This window comes from Oncorhynchus mykiss, chromosome Y (assembly GCF_013265735.2).
Source record: "Oncorhynchus mykiss isolate Arlee chromosome Y, USDA_OmykA_1.1, whole genome shotgun sequence".
NCBI classification, from domain to species: domain Eukaryota; kingdom Metazoa; phylum Chordata; class Actinopteri; order Salmoniformes; family Salmonidae; genus Oncorhynchus; species Oncorhynchus mykiss.
Genome location: NC_048593.1, coordinates 36,827,865 through 36,849,025, shown reverse-complemented (window position 1 = coordinate 36,849,025; position 21,161 = coordinate 36,827,865). Strand labels below are relative to the sequence as shown.

The window sequence follows — 21,161 nt, the reverse complement described above, 5'->3', positions numbered from 1 at the left end:
TGTCATGTATTGTCATGTTGTGTCTTGTTTCTGTCCTTTCCCTTCACCCTGTCTCCCTCTGCTGGTCGTTATTAGGTTACCTTTTCTCCCCCTCTTTCCCCCAGCTGTTCCTTGTCTCCTCCTAACTACCTCGTCACCCCTTTTCCCACCTGTTCCCTTTTTCCCTCTGATTAGTCCTCTATATCTCTCTCTGTTTTTGTTTCTGTCTTTGTCGGATTCTTGTTTGTGTTATTCATGCCTGAACCAGACTATCGTCATGTTTGCTGCAACCTTGTCCTGTCCTGTCGGAATCTGCCGGTCCATCTGAGCCTACGTATGTTTTGTTATTAAAGAAGCTCTGTTTACGTTAATTCGCTTTTGGGTCCTCATTCACGCACCGTAACAGAAGAATCCGACCAAGAATGGACCCAGCGACTTCGGATCCTCTCCACTCAGCCGTCGAGATCCAGGGAGCGATGCTAGGCAGACACGAGCAGGAATTGTCTGCTGCTCGACATGCCGTTGAGACCCTGGCCACCCAAGTCTCCAACCTCACAGAACAGGTTCACCATCTCCGCCTCGATCCACCGGCCACTTCCAGGGCTTTCGAATCTCCGGAGCCCAGAATCAATAACCCGCCGTGTTACTCTGGGGAGCCCACTGAATGCCGCTCGTTCCTCACCCAGTGTGATATTGTGTTTTCTCTCCAGCCCAACACTTACTCCAGGAGCACTGCTCGTATCGCCTACGTCATATCTCTCCTTACTGGACGGGCTCGTGAGTGGGGCACGGCAATCTGGGAGGCAAGGGCTGAGTGTACTAACCAGTATCAGGACTTTAAGGAGGAGATGATACGGGTTTTTGAACGATCTGTTTTTGGGGAGGAGGCTTCCAGGGCCCTGTCTTCCCTATGTCAAGGTAATCGATCCATAACAGACTACTCTATTGAGTTTCGCACTCTTGCTGCCTCCAGTGGCTGGAACGAGCCGGCTTTGCTCGCTCGTTTTCTGGAGGGTCTCCGCGCAGAGGTAAAGGATGAGATTCTCTCCCGGGAGGTTCCTTCCAGCGTGGATTCCTTGATTGAACTCGCTATTCGCATTGAGCGACGGGTTGATCTTCGTCACCGAGCTCGTGGAAAGGAGCTCGCGTTCTCCGTTGCCCCCCTCTCCGCATCACTACCATCTTCCTCTGCCGGCTCGGGTGCTGAGCCTATGCAGCTGGGAGGTATCCGCATCTCGACTAAAGAGAGGGAACGGAGAATCACCAACCGCCTCTGTCTCTATTGCGGTTCCGCTGGTCATTTTGTCACTTCATGTCCAGTAAAAGCCAGAGCTCATCAGTAAGCGGAGGGCTACTGGTGAGCGCTACTACTCCTGTCTCTCCTTCAAGATCCTGCACTACCTTGTCGGTCCATCTACGCTGGACCGGTTCGTCAGCTTCCTGCAGTGCCTTAATAGACTCTGGGGCGGAGGGCTGTTTTATGGACGAGACCTGGGCTCGGGAACATGACATTCCTCTCAGACAGTTAAGGGAGCCCACGGCCTTGTTCGCCTTGGATGGTAGTCCTCTCCCCAGGATTCAGCGTGAGACGCTACCTTTAACCCTCACTGTCTCTGGTAATCATAGCGAAACCATTTCTTTTTTAATTTTTCGTTCACCTTTTACACCTGTTGTTTTGAGCCATCCCTGGCTAGTTTGTCATAATCCTTCTATTAATTGGTCTAGTAATTCTATCCTCTCCTGGAACGTCTCTTGTCATGTGAAATGTTTAATGTCTGCTATCCCTCCTGTTTCCTCTGTCTCTTCTTCACAGGAGGAGCCTGGTGATTTGACAGGGGTGCCGGAGGAATATCACGATCTGCGCACGGTGTTCAGTCGGTCCAGGGCCACCTCTCTTCCTCCACACCGGTCGTATGATTGTAGTATTGATCTCCTTCCGGGAACCACTCCCCCCCGGGGTAGACTATACTCTCTGTCGGCTCCCGAACGTAAGGCTCTCGAAGATTATTGGTCTGTAGCTCTTGCCGCCGGTACCATAGTCCCCTCCTCCTCTCCCGCCGGAGCGGGGTTTTTTTTTGTTAAGAAGAAGGACGGGTCCCTGCGCCCCTGCATAGATTATCGAGGGTTGAATGACATAACAGTGAAGAATCGTTATCCGCTTCCTCTTATGTCTTCAGCCTTCGAGATCCTGCAGGGAGCCAGGTTTTTCACTAAGTTGGACCTTCGTAACGCTTACCATCTCGTGCGCATCAGGGAGGGGGACGAGTGGAAGACGGCGTTTAACACTCCGTTAGGGCACTTTGAATACCGGGTTCTTCCTTTCGGCCTCGCTAACGCTCCAGCTGTCTTTCAGGCATTAGTCAATGATGTCCTGAGAGACATGCTGAACATCTTTGTTTTCGTTTTCCTTGACGATATCCTGATTTTTTCACCGTCACTCCAGATTCATGTTCAGCACGTTCGACGTGTCCTCCAGCGCCTTTTAGAGAATTGTCTTTTTGTGAAGGCTGAGAAGTGCACTTTTCATGCCTCCTCCGTCACATTTCTCGGTTCTGTTATTTCCGCTGAAGGCATTAAGATGGATCCCGCTAAGGTCCAGGCTGTCATTGATTGGCCCGTCCCTAAGTCACGCGTCGAGCTGCAGCGCTTTCTCGGCTTCGCGAACTTCTATCGTCGTTTCATCCGTAATTTCGGTCAGGTGGCAGCTCCTCTCACAGCCCTTACTTCTGTCAAGACGTGCTTTAAGTGGTCCGTTTCCGCCCAGGGAGCTTTTGATCTCCTCAAGAATCGTTTTACATCCGCTCCTATCCTTGTTACACCTGACGTCTCTAGACAGTTCGTGGTCGAGGTTGACGCGTCAGAGGTGGGCGTGGGAGCCATTCTTTCTCAGCGCTCCCTCTCTGACGACAAGGTCCACCCTTGCGCGTATTTTTCTCATCGCCTGTCGCCGTCGGAACGTAACTATGATGTGGGAAACCGCGAACTGCTCGCCATCCGCTTAGCCCTAGGCGAATGGCGACAGTGGTTGGAGGGGGCGACCGTTCCTTTTGTCGTTTGGACTGACCATAGGAACCTTGAGTACATCCGTTCTGCCAAACGACTTAATGCGCGTCAGGCGCGCTGGGCGCTGTTTTTCGCTCGTTTCGAGTTCGTGATTTCTTATCGTCCGGGCTCTAAGAACACCAAGCCTGATGCTTTATCTTGTCTCTTCAGTTCTTCAGTAGCCTCCACTGACCCCGAGGGGATTCTCCCTGAGGGGCGTGTTGTCGGGTTGACTGTCTGGGGAATTGAGAGGCAGGTAAAGCAAGCACTCACTCAAACTCCGTCGCCGCGCGCTTGTCCCAGGAACCTTCTTTTCGTTCCCGTTCCTACTCGTCTGGCCGTTCTTCAGTGGGCTCACTCTGCCAAGTTAGCCGGCCACCCTGGCGTTCGGGGTACGCTTGCTTCCATTCGCCAGCGTTTTTGGTGTCCCACCCGGGAGCATGACACGCGTCGCTTCGTGGCTGCTTGTTCGGTCTGCGCGCAGACTAAGTCTGGTAACTCCCCTCCTGCCGGCCGTCTCAGGCCGCTTCCCATTCCCTCTCGACCGTGGTCTCACATCGCCTTAGATTTTGTCACCAGACTGCCTTCGTCAGCGGGGAAGACTGTTATTCTTACGGTTGTCGACAGGTTCTCTAAGGCGGCTCATTTTATTCCCCTTGCTAAGCTTCCTTCTGCTAAAGAGACGGCACAAATCATCATCGAGAATGTTTTCAGAAGTCAGACGTCGTTTCGGACAGAGGTCCGCAATTCACGTCTCAATTTTGGAGGGAGTTTTGCCGTTTGATTGGGGCTTCCGTCAGTCTCTCTTCCGGCTTTCACCCCCAGTCTAACGGTCAAGCAGAACGGGCCAATCAGACTATTGGTCGCATCTTACGCAGTCTTTCTTTTCGCAACCCTGCGTCTTGGTCAGAACAGCTCCCCTGGGCAGAATACGCCCACAACTCGCTTCCTTCGTCTGCGACCGGGCTATCTCCTTTTCAGAGTAGCCTCGGGTACCAGCGTCCGCTGTTCTCATCTCAGTTCGCCGAGTCCAGCGTCCCCTCCGCTCAGGCTTTTGTCCAACGTTGCGAGCGCACCTGGAAGAGGGTCAGGTCTGCACTTTGCCGTTATAGGGCGCAGACTGTGAGGGCTGCTAATAAGCGTAGAACTAAGAGTCCTAGATATTGTCGCGGTCAGAGAGTTTGGCTCTCCACTCAGAACCTTCCCCTTAAGACCGCTTCTCGCAAGTTGACCCCGCGGTTCATTGGTCCGTTCCGTATTTCCCAGATCATTAATCCTGTCGCAGTTCGACTTCTTCTTCCGCGATATCTTCGTCGCGTCCACCCGGTCTTCCATGTCTCCTGTGTCAAGCCCGTTCTTCGCGCCCCCGCTCGTCTTCCCCCCCCCCCCCCATCCTTGTCGAGGGCGCACCCATCTACAGGGTCCGTAGGATTTTGGACATGCGTCCTCGGGGCCGTGGTCATCAGTACCTAGTAGATTGGGAGGGGTACGGTCCTGAGGAGAGGAGTTGGGTTCCCTCTCGGGACGTGCTGGACCGTGCGCTGATCGATGATTTCCTCCGTTGCCGCCAGGTTTCCTCCTCGAGTGCGCCAGGAGGCGCTCGGTGAGTGGGGGGGTACTGTCATGTATTGTCATGTTGTGTCTTGTTTCTGTCCTTTCCCTTCACCCTGTCTCCCTCTGCTGGTCGTTATTAGGTTACCTTTTCTCCCCCTCTTTCCCCCAGCTGTTCCTTGTCTCCTCCTAACTACCTCGTCACCCCTTTTCCCACCTGTTCCCTTTTTCCCTCTGATTAGTCCTCTATATCTCTCTCTGTTTTTGTTTCTGTCTTTGTCGGATTCTTGTTTGTGTTATTCATGCCTGAACCAGACTATCGTCATGTTTGCTGCAACCTTGTCCTGTCCTGTCGGAATCTGCCGGTCCATCTGAGCCTACGTATGTTTTGTTATTAAAGAAGCTCTGTTTACGTTAATTCGCTTTTGGGTCCTCATTCACGCACCGTAACACAATGATCCAAAACATAAAGCAAAATCTACAATGGAATGGTTCAAAAATAAACATATCCAGGTGTTAGAATGGCCAAGTCAAAGTCCAGACCTGAATCCAATCGAGAATCTGTGGAAAGAACTGAAAACTGCTGTTCACAAATGCTCTCCATCCAACCTCACTGAGCTCGAGCTGTTTTGCAAGGAGGAATGGGAAAAAATGTCAGTCTCTCGATGTGCAAAACTGATAGAGACATACCCCAAGCGACTTACAGCTGTAATCGCAGCAAAAGGTGGCGCTACAAAGTATTAACTTAAGGGGGCTGAATAATTTTGCACGCCCAATTTTTCAGTTTTTGATTTGTTAAAAAGGTTTGAAATATCCAATAAATGTCGTTCCACTTCATGATTGTGTCCCACTTGTTGTTGATTCTTCACAAAAAAATACAGTTTTATATCTTTATGTTTGAAGCCTGAAATGTGGCAAAAGGTCGCAAAGTTCAAGGGGGCCGAATACTTTCGCAAGGCACTGTACAAACAAATCCAAAAAGTTTGTCCAAACATGTCAAGCGATGTTTCTAATTAATCCTCAGGTACTCTAATATATAAATAAATGATCATATTTAAGATGGAAAATAGTATGTTCAATAGGGAAGATAAATAACGAAGAGCGCACACCTCATTCACGCGCGCAACAAGACTATTTTTCTAATGAGAGACACCTTGGAAAAACTACAGCTATTTGTTCATTTTTCAAGAAACAAGCCTGAACCCCTTTCTAAAGACTGTTGACATCTAGTGGAAGCCATAGGAACTACAATCTGGGTCCTATTTATTTGTTTATCCCATAGTCTAGCATTGAAATGGCCTGTGACCTCAAAAAACAAATTCCGGATGGATTTTCCTCTGGTTTTTGCCTGCCATATCAGTTCTGTCATACTCACAAACATTATTTAACAGTTCTAGACACTTCAGAGTGTTTTCTATCCAATGCTACCAATTATATGCACATCCTAGCTTCTGGGCCTGAGTAAAAGGCAGTTTACTTTGTGCACGTCAGTCATCCGAACTTTCGAACACTGCCCCCTACCCTTAAGAAGTGTACAAAGCACATTCAGCTTGTCAGTATGTCTATATCACAGACAAACTGAAATGGTCCACCCACGCAGACAGTGTGGTAAAGAAGGCGCAACAGCGCCTCTTCAACCTCAGGAGGCTGAAGAAATTTGGCTTGTCACCCAAAACCCTGACAAAGTTTTACAAATGCACAATCGAGAGCATCCTGTCGGGCTGTATCACAGCCTGGTACGGCAACTGCACCGCCCTCAACAGCAAGGCTCTCCAGAGGGTGATGCGGTCTGCACAACACATCACCAGGGGCAAAGTATTTGCCCTCCGTGACACCTACAGCACCTGATGTCACAGGAAGGCCAAAAAGATCATCAAGGACAACAACCACCCGAGTCACTGTCTGTTCACACCGCTATCATCCATTATTCATATCACATGTATATACTGTATTTTATACCATCTACTGGACCTTGCCTATGTCGCTCGGCCATCGCTCATCCAAATACTTATATACACATATTCTCATTCCCCCTTTACATTTGTGTGCATTAGGTAGTTGTTGGGGAATTGTTAGATCACTTGTTAGATTTGAGTGTATTAGGTAGTTGTTGGGAATTGTTAGATTATTTGTTAGATATTACTGCACTGTTGGAACTAGAAGCATAAGCGCAAGTACCGATTTATATAACATTTCTTACGATCTTCAAAAATGAAATATGTTTGTATTCAACGTGTGCCTTGCACAATCGTGTGTGTTTTTGTATTCAGTGTGTCAAACCTCAGATGGACCAACAACAAAAAAAAACGGTGGGCGGAGTCAAAGGAGCCCAGCCGCGAACTGCACACTACAGTCAGGGGAACTGTGTTTGATGCGAACTACATATTGTTTTGTACCAGCAAACACATTTTGGAGGCGTTGTACGAGGAAATGGCCCAATGGCCTTGGTCGTGTCAGCAACGGCCAATTACGACGCGCGTTATCACACACCAACATTCTGACGGACGCCATGATTCTTGTTTTCCTTCAGTGGGTAACAGCTGACCCAAAGTGAATTAGAAAAACTAAGGAAACGTAACGTACTCGCCATCGCTGATTGGTATGCTCATACAGGTAGCTGAACCATCATATTCTCAGTCATAGATACGCATTTGTTTGTGTACGAAAACGTTACTTTTACGAGACGTATGAGCTAGATAGCTAATACCAGTCAGCTAACCAACACGAATGCTAACCCAGTTAGCTAACAATAAAAATGGGTAGCTAGCTAGAACCCTAACGCTAGTTGTCAAACTATATAAGCTAGTTATCCAGCTATATAGCAAAACGTGCTAATCCATGAGAGATAGCCACATTTCCTCGTTCCTACTTTAACTATTGGTTTCTGTTTTGCTAACTAACATTAGCTAGCCAACCAGACTCTGAAGTCAATCTAGAAGTCGAGGGAGGCTGAAGTATTTGATAGCTGATATCTGGCTAGTTATGTAAACGTACTCGAAAGGCTAGCTAACTAAACTATCTATCTCTGAAGCTCATAGGGCTCAATGTAATGAAGCCAATGTATTTCAACTTTACCCAGTATGCAAATCAAGCCGAATGGCAAAGATAGCTGCATTTGTGTTGAACTAACAAAGTTAGATGGATCAGTTAACTGTCATAGTTGCTAGTTATCATGAAATGTTGGTTTGGATGGCATTTTATTTTTTGTTGTTGTGGTTATTAACGTTAGGTAGCATATGCTACGACATTAGTTAACATTAACTTACCAGCTAACGTTAGCTACAAACTTGTTCAGCTAGCTAATGATGTCAAGTGTTTACTTAGTAGTTTAGGTAAACCAGTAACCAATGCCAAAAATGAACTATTATGGAAATTAGCTAGCTTGCTAACAACTTGCAAGATGCAATCCGCTAGTCTTTGACCTCAATTTGTCAGAACAAAGGTTTGTGAACGTGTTAGCCACGCTGTCAACGTAATGGCAAGTTATTTTATGTATCAGAAATAATTAACGTTAGTAAGGTATGTGTGTTTATGCTTACTGGCAACACAGCACAACCCCTCCTAAACTTGCCTGAAGTTAAAATGTGATTTACAGGAGGAAGGTCTTGTTTTTGTCATTATTAAGAAAGCGAGGCTAGCTATTTTATTAAGTCTTTGCTTTTGTGGTAGCTCCTAAACTCAACACGTGGATCTTGCAGTTTTTACCATCTTGACACATTGTCAATCTGTTTTTCTGATTGTGTTAAGATGTGTCTTGATTTTAGAATTGAAGCAAAATAATTTGTGTATACGTGTTTTTCTATGGCTCTCTTATTAAGAGTGCTCATTCATCAGCCTCTTTTTTTTGGCACTGTTTCCACTAGTTACCACAGCCATAAAGTCAAATGGGCTATATCGTAAAAAATATATATAAATAAAATGTGCTTTTTGATCTTAATTTAAGGTTAGTATTAGCCATAAGGTTAGCAGTGTGGTTAAGGTTAGGATGAGATTTAATCAGATTTTAAGAGAAATTGTAGATAGGGTTCAAGACTTTGTGGCTGTGGTAACTACTGACGACCATTTGGCACAGGGTCTGAATCTGTGGCGCTGAATGAATGGCAGGTTGAATCAGCTGTCTACGGAGTGGTTTTTACTAGAGGTGTACATTTAGTTTCTGGAAAAAAAACCCTGTTTTCTACTGCTTTGCATGTTTTGGAGATGGCCCCGTGGAATAAGTGGTGAATTGTAATTACTTTAGGCTAGAGAAAAATAGCTGCAACAGAGAGGCATGTTATATCCATGTTAAAAACAACGAACTTAAAGAATATTTCAGTGAGTGCAGGTTTTTCCTTTCTTCAAATAACTTTAGGCTAAACAGACTTGCAAAGTACTGTATTGAAGTTGCATTATCTTAGACTCATGTTTTTTTTTTCCCTCACAGGTTTGTAAATATTAGGTGTTCTATGAATTCATGTGTTAGGCTATTTGCATATGAGTCAAAATCTCCAGGATAGCTCTTTGAGGGTATGGCTTCAAATGGATCATGCAATGTATTTTTGTGTTTTTTTTTTAGTGTTACAGGGATGCCCAAGGAAAAATATGATCCGCCCGACCCGAGGCGGATGTACACGATAATGTCCACTGAGGAGGCAGCCAATGGGAAGAAGTCATACTGGGCTGAGCTCGAAATCAGTGGTGAGGACCGGTTGGGGTGGCATTACATGCTATAGCATCTAATACAGATGAAACTGTTTGGCTTAGCGCATGTCAAAAAGCTCATTGTGGTGACGGCGTTAGTATGTATTAGTCACTTCACTTCTAACTACATGTACAAATGACCTCGACTAACCTGTACCCCCTGTATATAGCCTCATAATTGTTTATTGTGTTACTATTTTTTTTTTAAGTAAATGTTTCCTTAACTATTTTCTTAACTGCATTGTTGGTTAAGGGCTTGAAAGTAAGCATTTTACGGTAAAGTCTACCTACACCTGTTGTATTCGGTGCATGTGACAAAATACAATTTGATTTGAAGGCTTCCAACACGTAAGCCTATGCACTGGAGGTTGGTGGCAGCTTAATTGGGGAGAATGGGCTCAGGGTAATGACTGGAGTCGTATCAAACACATGGTTTCCAGGTGTTTGATGCCATTCCCTTTGCTCTGTTCACTATGTGCCGTTCTCCCCTCAGCAACCTCCCGTGGCCTAGTAGGTGTGTTCTTTATTTCTATTTAAATTACTGTACGATATTTCTGTGCTCCTGTTTTCACTGACTCTCTTGTCCCCTCATTCCCCCACTCGCCTGGGCAGGTAAAGTGAGGAGTCTGAGCACCTCGTTATGGACGTTGACTCACCTCACTGCTCTTCATATCGGCGATAACTCCCTCTGTCGTATCCCGCCTGATATCGGCAAACTTCAAAACCTGGTGTACCTGGACCTCTCATCCAACCAGATCAGGAGCCTGCCTGTCGAGCTTGGCGACATTGTGTCTCTCAGGTCTGTCAGTCTACAGTGGCGACATAGTGTCTGTCAGTCTTCAGTGGCGACAATTCACCGTGCACTAAGTGATGCTAGTTTGGAGAACTAAAATCCACATTACTGTTATTGTCTTCCACATGAGAAATGATATGCGCTAACAGCTATTGATATGGCCTGTTAAAGAGAAGAGTTTGATGTTCCTCATTTACAAAATAGCATTGGAATTAACCTGGTTTCTGTTTCATTTAACCCCTTTCTACAATTCTCATGCTTCAACCCCTGTTGTTCTGAGTTGTTTCCATTATAATTCGAAATGATAAGTGCGTTTGTTCATTCAGTCAACATTGCCATTTCAGAGTCTAGGGAATTTAGACTGAGAGCACATTCTATAAAGGAGATGGATGAAGAGACATTTCAGGCTCCCATGTGTGGTATTGCATATCCTTATTCCTCATTATTATTGAAATTGGTAATAGCTAGTTACTCTGTTTCAAGGACATTTTTGTTTGTATCGCTCCTGTGTATTCACTCTTCTGCACCTGACCCTCAATGAAACATTGCTCAGTAACTGGCTGAGCAGACATGGAAATGACCTGAACAGATACTTATTGATTGACAGAAGATCGTTATGTGTTACTTTAGAGGGATTTCTACAGCTCTGGTGACTTGACAAAAGCCTTCACTTCTTTGATTACTTTCTGAATCTTATTCTGTCCCGAGCATCCTAAAACGCATCTGTCTTACCTCTTCTACAGGGAACTTATTTTAAACAACAACCAGTTGAGGGTTCTACCTTTTGAGCTTGGAAAACTGTTTCAGTTACAAACACTGGGATTAAAAGGTAAGCTTTGCTTCATACTCATTTAAGTTTTGGTTGTTTGGGTTTTCTAAATTCATAGGGATTTGAAATCTTGCATGGGTTTTCTCTAAGGATTCCCTTGTGTAGTTTTAGCTCTAATAATAATCTGTGTATGCCTATTTGGTTGCTCAGCCAAGTGATTTCCAGAGTAGAGGTCACAGAATGAGAGATGTGGCATTGTTTTCATTCTGCATCCTTGAACCTGTGTAATATCTTCTGTGTAGTGTCTTCATTTTCTTTCTGTTTCCTCTGCAGGAAACCCACTTGCACAAGAAATATTGAACCTTTACCAGGAGCATGATGGCACAAGGAAACTGCTCAACTACCTTCTGGGCAATCTGTCAGGGATTAAACGAGGTGAGTCCAAAAACAAGAAATGGGTGTTGTTGTTCCTGTGTTGTGTTGAATTGTGAGTGTGTTAGTGTGTTAGTTAGCAGGTATTAAATAAGTTGCTTTTCTTTGACATTGGGTGAATGGAATGACTTGGCTCTGTCAGTTGATCTTGATGATCCTATTCAAGTGGTCACTCCTCCTTGAGGAGCAGTGTAAGGATGACTCATGTTCCCCCTATCTGTCTCAGTCAGCTCAGAGCAGCCCCCACCCAGATTATGGATTGTTCAGGCCGAGCCGGACCGGGCAAGAACAGCAGGTAACAAACTCAGCCACCCTTACAAATCACTTGCAATGCCTATTGAAAGCCACATATCAACACACACGTTGTTGTGTGTGTTGATCATATTCAAAGCCATAATGAGACTTGGATAATCTCCTGTTTACGTCCCTATGTCCTTTGCTAGCCCTGTTCTCAGTGATGTGCTACAACGTGCTGTGTGATAAGTACGCCACTCGCCAGCTGTACAGCTACTGCCCCTCTTGGGCCCTCAACTGGGAGTTCAGGAAGAAGTCCATCATGCAGGAGATCCTGAACTGCAGTGCTGACATCATCAGCCTACAGGTGGGCAGACGGACACACTGGGATTTAATACTGACCGCTGCAATGAATGATGACGTGTGTGGTACAATTAGTCTAGCATCAGATGGCAGGACAACCGTGTCACGTTAGAATGACATCTGTTGGAAGAGAATGGGGGTTCGATTTCCATAGTTTACAGGTCCTATACTTTGAATAATGCACCTTCAAAATGTACACTAACTGGAATTGTCCTGGTTTTTCCTTAACAGGAAGTGGAAACAGTTCAGTACTACAGCTATTTCCTGCCAGAGCTGAAGGAGCAAGGTTACGAGGGCTTCTTTAGCCCTAAGTCCCGTGCCAGGACCATGTCAGAGTGCGACCGCAAGCATGTGGACGGCTGCGCAATATTTTACAGAACCGAAAAGTGAGTTGACACCACACTGCCAACTGTCAGACCTAATTAGATTGTGAGCTCACATATGTATTAAGGATGTTAATCGGTTAGCTGCCAATAATACGTTTGACCGGTCATGCTTATCGGTCCATAGTTTAATCTGCATCATTTTAGTGGTATTAAATTGTCACTTGTGTATTTTCTTTCGTCATCATGCATCTTATTTATCACTCATTCACAGCATACAAGACTAGTTTGAGGAGAGGAATGTCCTATCAGCTCTTCACTGGAGTGAAACATTCATTGCGCAACAAATAACAATCCTAAATGCAATCGGGTGTAAAAAAATAAATAAATACATTTTGATAGCCACAATTTCAAAAGGACCTTTTTTTCATTTGTCAATCTCAATTTGTAAATCAAGCACGCCTCCCTCTTGCCATTCGAGTGCGTAGGCTATAGTCAACGGTAGGGAGGCTATCAGCGCTTTGCAATGTGAGCTTGAGGCAGTAATTGTCTGAAAGCTGAACGTTTTACTTTACTTCAAATAATGAGGCATGTCTTAAAATCTTTCCATAGAAACATGGAGGCAAATATCTTAGAAAGACTTCTCGATGCCCTTAACCAGCATTTCTCCCCTGTTCTATTGGTTTCCACATCAGCTGTCTTTTGTTGTCCTGGAGCTGAAGGCACGATCCTGGTCATATTAGCAACACATCCTAGTTGTTGTAGATTCCCCCTCTAAGTTTGGGGGCGGCAGGGTAGCCTAGTGGTTAGAGCGTTGGACTAGTAACCGGAAGGTTGCAAGTTCAAACCCCCGAGCTGACAAGGTAAAAACCTGTTCCTAGGCCGTCATTGAAAATAAGAATTTGTTCTCTAACTGACTTGCCTGGTTAAATAAAGGTAAAATAAATAAAAATAAAAAAAAGTTTCTAGTGGATAGTTTCATCTCTGTCACATTTTGGTCCGCTGTTTAGAACAGTGTTTTCCAGCTAATTTCATTTTGGTAGATGTTTGAAAATGACTTATCTGCTTCATTACATTACAGCAGTTGCATGTTCAATAATAGGCTATAGCTTTTTGACTGTAAGACGATAGGCTTGCTATTGTTGCATGGTTCCATTTTTAAGCTCTTAATTAAAAATGTCCGGTCCTTATAGGCATGCATACATAGTATAAGAGAGGAAGTGTGAGGTTTTTTAAGCTGTCCCAGAGGCAGCACATTGCACTCACCTTTCTGTTCTGCCTCTCCTCTCCTCTAAACCGGTCTGTTCTTCCTCTCCTCCTCTCACCGGTCTGTTCTGACTCTCCTCCTCTCTACTGTATAGATTCAGTCTGGTACAGAAACACACGGTGGAATTCAACCAGCTGGCCATGGCCAACTCTGAGGGCTCTGAGGCCATGCTCAACAGAGTCATGACTAAGGACAACATTGGTGTGGCTGCACTTCTAGAGGTGCGCAAGGAGATGATGGAGCAGTCTGGTAGGTCTCACCACACACGAAAGAAGTGGGAATTCCATAGGGCTTAAATGTTTCCAATGTAGAAACGCTGCTGTTATGCTGTGTGTTTGTCCAGCGGGGAAGTCTCTGCACGGCATGGAGAAACAGCTCCTCCTGGTGGCCAATGCCCACATGCACTGGGACCCGGCGTACTCAGACGTCAAGGTGGTCCAGACCGTCATGTTCATGTCTGAGGTGAAGAACATCGTAGACAAGGCCACACGCAGCCTCAAGCTCTCCTCCATCTCCGGGGAGACCAACGCCGTCCCACTCGTCCTGTGTGCTGACCTCAACTCACTGCCTGACTCTGGTGAGTGGATGACTGGACTGGCTCAGTTGAATAAGTGAGCGTGCTCTACTGTAGTGACATCTGTAATGCCTGGTGGTATGTGTGTGTTTGCGGGCTTGCAGGTGTGGTGGAGTTCCTGAGCTCGGGTGGAGTGGACAGCACCCACAAAGACTTTCAGGAGCTGCGCTACATCGACAGCTTGACGAACTTCAACTGCAACGGAAAGAAGGACACGTCCAACGGCAGGATCACCCACGACTTCAAGCTGAAGAGTGTCTATGAAAACGGCCTGATGCCTTACACCAACTATACTTTCGACTTCAAGGTGAGACTGTCACGGTCACGTCTTCCGTCTTCTGTGTAGCACGTTATTTTTTGCGTTGGTGTAAATTTAGCGTCAAGCTGTCTGGAATGTTCTAAAAGCCTGGGCTATTATGAAGGCTTGGGTCACACTGATTAATCTTCTCCAGCCCGGGTGATGTGAATGTATTGCCATCTAACGTGCTTTTCCTCTCTGTGCAGGGCATCATTGACTACATCTTCTACTCTCAGCCTACGCTCAATGTGTTGGGGGTTCTGGGTCCTCTGGATCCTCACTGGCTCCATGAGAACAATATCAGCGGCTGTCCCCACCCCCACATCCCCTCCGATCACTTCTCCCTGTTTGCACAACTGGAGCTGCTCTTTCCCAGCCCGTCGTCAGTCAACGGAATCCACCTGCCAGGGCGCAGGTAGTTGTCAGAGCCACGAGGGAGCTGATGCTCTAATCTTGTTCTATTTTTCCTGCAAGGTGGATTAAGAATATTCTGGATAAATCTATGTAGAATCAGAGAGGGGGGGGGTGTGCGGCCATCATTCCCCCCAAGGATTTTAACGGAAGCACAAGCTCACGGCAAGTTTTACCTCCTTTCCTGGACACAATTTGATGTTGTATTTTTTTCCGCGCCATATCACACTTTGCAGTCCTTGGTGTTATACAGTTTTTACATCACCTATAGATAAGTTGTTGAATTATTGTGTGGCAAATAGTCAAATCTACAAGTGAGATATTTTGATAGGGAAGGAGTCGTGTCACCACACTCCAGCCCGAGCGAACAGGTACATCTCAAGTTGCCACCGATCAACGAGATAAACCCACGAGGCCGATATACCTGTTTTTAACCAGAGTCTGTCTCCGCCTCTACGACTCCAAATCCATTCCCATGCATTGCTGTATCTTGCCATAAAGGTGTGTTGAACAGTGTAGCAGGTTTGGAGGTGCTGGAGAGAGCAGGCCAAACGTTGTTTTTCCACTCGCTGATGCGGAGACCACCTCTCCGGGTGCTAAAAGCCTGTCCTCTAACTCAGTGGCTCCATTTTATACTGAGTGGGCAATAGCTCTGTGCAGCTAAGGCACAACAGCATTTCAAACCCCTGAAATACTGCTGTAAAATGTATATTACAAGTGGAATGGTGTCGTAACAGTGATGATACATGTACACATTCCGGCTTGTAGCGTATCGAGACACACAGGATTAACACCTCACTCCTGCTCTGTTTTTATAGCCTAATATGAACAGAGCAAAATTAAGGGACCACCTTTTTTAATATTTCAAATCATTTTGAACTTTTAATCACACATTATGTGCCATACAGAGCCATCATTTGAATCTAGCGTCAGATATTCAAATATTACGACAACAACCTGTCATTCACTCAGTGACCATTAGTGGTTCTTAGTGACGGGGCTTAGGGATTTAGAAAAGGGAAAATGGTCAGTCTGACTTGACAGCTTCCCAACATGTTGTCCTAGGACAGAGAGCCCATCTCTGACCGCATAGCTGTGTAGCCATTTGGAATTGGTCAGGGGCCAAGTTGTGTTAAGTTGCATTATGGTTTAAAGCTGGGTGGACAGCCCCCTAAAACATGCTCTAACAGACAGAGCTGTAGCAAATGTCAATTGTAAAGACATCCACGCTCTAAACAGGGTTATTCCTTTCCATTACTAATAGCTATTTGTTTGATACAGAAACTTGGACTCAACTTGATTGTATATGAACTGCAGAAGTCATAATACGCTGCGTTATTTTGTACCTGTATGGCCAGTTTTTGCAAAAATGATTGTATTGTACATTTTAAGGCAAAATTTGTCTCCATTTTAAAGTTAAAGAAATGTAAAAGTCCAGCTTGTACAAGCGTTTTTTTCTTTCAAGTTTCCGCTGTTGAAATTTGCACTCAGCCAGGTTCCATTTCCCCGATGAACCACTTGTTTTTCTTTTTTCAAATGTATATTGAATGCATTTCACAGAGGCAGGTTTATTGCATTGTTGCCACATCTCTTTTGGCATTTGGGGTAAAACCTGAAACCTTCAGCCTCACTGATTCTGTTCTCAAAATGGCACTGCCAGTGCTATCAGTGAACACCTGAACTGTCTTCTATTTCTCTCTGAAGTGTTTTAACATTGTTAGTCGTTGGTTTATTAGATATCAGACATTAGTAGTTTTTTTTTTCCCTTGTCTTAGTTATTGTTATTTAGAGTTATCGGGATGTTTTTTTTTTTTAGCAGATGACACTATAAACCACTTGTCTCTAACATATTTAGGTCTGTTTTTATCATGTCCTCTTTATTGTTTTTGGAGGAAACCGATCATGAAGAAGTCTTGTGTAAAATGGTTCTATCTGACTCCTCAACTCAGGCCATTCTCTTTTTAAGTTTTGTTTCATGTCATGTTTTTTGTATGTCTACTACTAGACCTACAGCGTTGATGCATTCTACTTCAAGTCCATGTGTGAAGTCCACTTACATACAGTACAAAAAATACCAAGGTAAAAATGGGGGCAGAATGTGTTATTCTGAAATATTGCTCTGAGTCTGTTGTGACCCAGAATAGTGGCGTGGTCCAGCTCTTTTGCAAATCACAGTGGATATACAGTTGAAGTCGGGAGTTTACATACACTTAGGTTGGAGTCATTAACTAGTTTTTCAACCACTCCACAAATTTCTTGTTAACAAACTCTAGTTTTGGCAAGTCGGTTAGGACATCTACTTTGTGCATGACACAAGTAATTTTTCCTCCAATTGTTTACAGACAGATTATTTCACTTATAATTCACTATATCACAATTCCAGTGGGACAGAAGTTCATACACGAAGTTGACTGTGCCTTTAAACAGCTTGGAAAATTCCAGAAAATTATGTCATGGCTTTAGAAGCTTCTGATAGGCTAATTGACATAATTTGAGTCAGTTGGAGGTGTACCTGTGGATGTATTTCAAGGCCTACCTTCAAACTCTGTGCCCTTTTGCTTGACATCATGGTAAAATCAAAAGAAATCAGCCCAAGACCTCAGAAAAAAAGACCTCCACAAGTTTGGTTCATCCTTGGGAGCAATTTCCAAACGGCATGTTTATCTGTACAAACAATAGTACGCAAGTATATACACCATGGGACCACGCAGCCGCCATACCGCTCGAGAAGGAGATGCGTTCTGTCTCCTAGAGATGAATGTACTTTGGTGCGAAAAGTGCAAATCAATTCCAGAACAACCGCAAAGGACCTTGTGAAGATGCTGGAGGAAACCGGTACAAAAGTATCTATATCCACAGTAAAACGAGTCTTATATCGACCTGAAAAGCCACTCAGCAAGGAAGAAGCCACTGCCCCAAAACCGCCATAAAAAAAAGCCAGACTATGGTTTGCAACTGCACATGGAGACAAAGATTGTACTTTTTGGAGAAATGTCCTCTGCTCTGATGAAACAGAAATAGAACTGTTTGGCCATAATGGCCATTGTTATGTTTCGAGGAAAAAGGGCGAGGCTTGCAAGCTGAAGAACACATCCCAACCATGCAGCACGGTGGTGGCATCATGTTGTGGGGGTGCTTTGCTGCAGGAGGGACTGGTGTGCTTCACAAGATAGATGGCATCATGAGGAAGGGAAATGATGTGGATATATTGAAGCAACATGTCAAGACATCAGTCAGGAAGTTAAAGCTTTGTTGCATATGGGTCTTCCAAATGGACAATGACCCCAAGCATACTAACAAAGTTGTGGCAAAATGGCTTAAGGACAACAAAGTCAAGGTATTGGAATGGCCATCACAAAGCCCTGACCTCAATCCTATAGAAAATGTGTGGGCAGAACTGAAAAAGTGTGTGCGAGCAAGGAGGCCTACAAACCTGACTCAGTTACATCAGCTCTGTCAGGAGGAATGGGCCAAAATTCACCCAACTTATTGTGGGAAGCTTGTGGAAGGAGACCTGAAGCGTTTGACCCAAGTTAAACTATTTAAAGGCAATGCTACTAAATACTAATTGAGTGTATGTAAACTTCTGACCCACTGGGAATGTGATAAAATAAATAAAATCTGAAATAAATCACTCTCTGCTATTATTCTGACATTTCACATTCTTAAAATAAAGTGGTGATTCTAACTGACCTTAGATGTGATTTTTACTATGATTAAATGTCAGGAATTGTGAAAAACTGAGTTTAAATGTATTTGGCTAAGGTGTATGTAAACTTCAACTGTATAACATATGATCTGTTTAAATTATGGTTATTTTCTCACAAGGCCAATTTTCTTGTTGGTTTTGTTCTGCTCTCCTGAAGTTTATTTTATTTGAAGGATTGATGAGCACTTTATTCTAGAACACTAGCATAGCTACTCGTATGGCTTTTTTAAATGACGCTTTTGCCTTTTTTGCAAAAGCATATTTTTTTAAATGAATTTTACCAAGCAGGAGAAAACTGATGGAGATGGTACGGTCTTGGTCCTTTTCTGTTGTCCCTTGAAAAACAGATTTTTATTTTTTTTTAAACAAAAGCAATGTATCTGTTTAATTATATTGGATTGCTGATGGTGTTGTCACTAAGCTTTTTTTGTGTTTGAAATTGTCATAATCCATCACGTTTCCTTTCTTTGACATGAAGTAAGTGTGTGTTACATAGGTGTAGTATGATTGGTTTCTTTGCTCATTGTTTTACTTTTGTGTAATTCTTAAACCAAATGTTGTTTTGTAAAAATGTTGACACACCAAATTCTAGATTTTTATGGAGGATTTAAACCGTATTTATAAAGAACAAAACAATTGGCAAATATGTAGAGAGAAAAATAATCGATAAATAAATATTTGTCATCGTCACGAAATGAGATTCTCCAACTTTTAGCTTTGTAAAATCTTATCTGGTACTGGGTAGGGGATGTCTGCTAGTAGCTGAAGAGATGGCTGGCGTAAAAAGCCTATTTGCTTGTAGATGTGCAGCATTTTGAGGTTCCACTGATTTTAGGCAACATTTATCAGACAATTTGTCCCTTACACTGTTTCCCTGGCAGACCCTAGAGCAGGGTTCTCCAACCCTGTTCCTGGAGAGCTACCCTCCTGCAGATGTTCACTCCAACCCTGTTCCTGGAGAGCTACCCTCCTGTAGGTTTTCACTCCAACCCCAGTTGTGACTAACCTGATTCAGCTTATTGACCATCTAATTATTAGTCATGCGTGCTAGATAACCTTCAGGACGGTAGCTCTCCAGGAACAGAATTGGAGAGCCCTGCTCTAGGGGGTCTGGAGATGTTTGGCGGGTGCTACTGTTAGCACAGCCTAGTTGACAACATTGAGCTACTCCCTGGCACTACTTTAGGTGTCTTGACTTCATCTCTAGCCATTTCTCTTACGTTTGTTAGCCGGTGCATGTTTGGCCACCACCGTCATTGGCAAATTATGAATTTGATGTGACTGACAGATTTGTCCTTATGAATAATTGACCAGAACTTGCCAATAATAAAAATAATAATGCTTTAAACTCAACTTTTTGAAAGAGTTTCCATTTTGAAATGCTTTTGCAGAAGTATTTGGCAGAAATTACAACTTTTCCGTTTTGTCGTCTTTTCCATCTATTTTTCCGTTTTTCATCTATTTTTCCATCTATTTTTCCGCTTTTCCGTTTTGTCGTCTATTTCCCAATCCATTTCCCAATCCATTTACCTTTTCTTTCTGAAAGTAGAGGAAGAAATGCAGTGGTTATGCTTGTGGCCAGCTGAAAGTGAAGAACTGTATAGAGGTAATGCACTGGACCAACTCTTGTTGACCATTTTTATGGAATACCAGCAACAAACTTGCACAATGTTTAAATTTTTTAAATAATATATATATATATATATATATATATATATATATATATATATATATATGTGTGTGTGTGTGTGTATATATATATATATATGTGTGTGTGTGTATGTATATATATTTATACACACACATACACACAACATAATGGCAGCTGTTTTTAATTAAACAATTAAATACATATTATGTAAAGTGAAAAAAACCTTGTTTACCATGTCATTCTCCAGTCTTCTTGGTTCGCTTCACTAGTTGTTTGTAACTGGGTCAGTTTGTATCACTAGTTGTTTATAACTGGGTCAGTTTGCTTCATTTACACCTCTGTATTTTTCCTACTTCTGGTTGAAAATAAATTCTATATCTGTTTTAAATCCGTGTGTATTGTATTTGTGTGTTGTAGTACTTGAGTCCAGGACTTGGACTCAAGTCACAATTTTCATGACTCGTGACTTGACTGGTATGACTGTCAGAAAATCTCCCTCCCTTGCATAATTCAACATGCTAGCTACAACAGCAGATGTTTGGATAGCTGCTATATTAGCAGTCTAACGTTGCTTAGCTGTATACATATTGAAATGTACTGTAGCTTCAAAGATCGTTGGACTGCAGCTTTTAGCGCTACCAAGGGACTCGTGACTCCAAACACTTGGACTTGAGTGACTTGAATGCTAGGGACTTGGACTTGAGTTCAGTGACTTGAATGCTAGGGACTTGGACTTGAGTTCAGTGACTTGAATGCTAGGGACTTGGACTTGAGTTCAGTGACTTGACTACAACACTTGTGTGTTGTTGTACACCGGAGTGAATCTGTGTCTCTGGTAATGTGAGTTATGTCTTGTTCACCCAATTGGGTGACTATTTCAAGGTACATCTCAACTGATATTTAACAACATTCCCTTCAGGAACATGCAGTGCAACAGTCTGGATAAATAAGCAGGGAAATGTTTCTCCTATTGGGTCCCACAGAGGGGATTTCGCCAATCAGAAAATCGTGACTGTGACAGTCAGCCAGCAGATGGTGTCTATGTACCATCGGTTAGAAAGCTCAATCTGATTTGAGGTGGTTTG

General features: G+C 43.9%; 1 protein-coding gene across 3 annotated transcripts; it reads left to right on the top strand.

Moving 5' to 3' along the window:
• The first annotated feature begins 6,895 nt into the window (after window positions 1–6,895).
• Window positions 6,896–16,763, top strand: LOC110510202 (CCR4-NOT transcription complex subunit 6). Of its 3 annotated transcripts, none has more exons than XM_021591578.2 (12): window positions 6,896–7,185; window positions 9,128–9,249; window positions 9,865–10,051; window positions 10,789–10,874; window positions 11,148–11,249; window positions 11,473–11,541; window positions 11,690–11,847; window positions 12,075–12,229; window positions 13,528–13,682; window positions 13,777–14,010; window positions 14,112–14,314; window positions 14,512–16,763. In XM_021591578.2, exons 2-12 carry the CDS (start codon window positions 9,138–9,140, stop codon window positions 14,722–14,724), a joined length of 1,674 nt encoding a protein of 557 aa, XP_021447253.2. In that variant the 5' UTR covers window positions 6,896–7,185; window positions 9,128–9,137; the 3' UTR covers window positions 14,725–16,763. The 3 variants fall into 3 exon arrangements, with proteins under 3 accessions (XP_021447253.2, XP_036823720.1, XP_036823719.1); XM_036967825.1 differs by lacking the exon at window positions 6,896–7,185 and adding an exon at window positions 7,280–8,014; XM_036967824.1 differs by lacking the exon at window positions 6,896–7,185 and adding an exon at window positions 8,542–8,886.
• The last annotated feature ends 4,398 nt before the right edge of the window (window positions 16,764–21,161 follow it).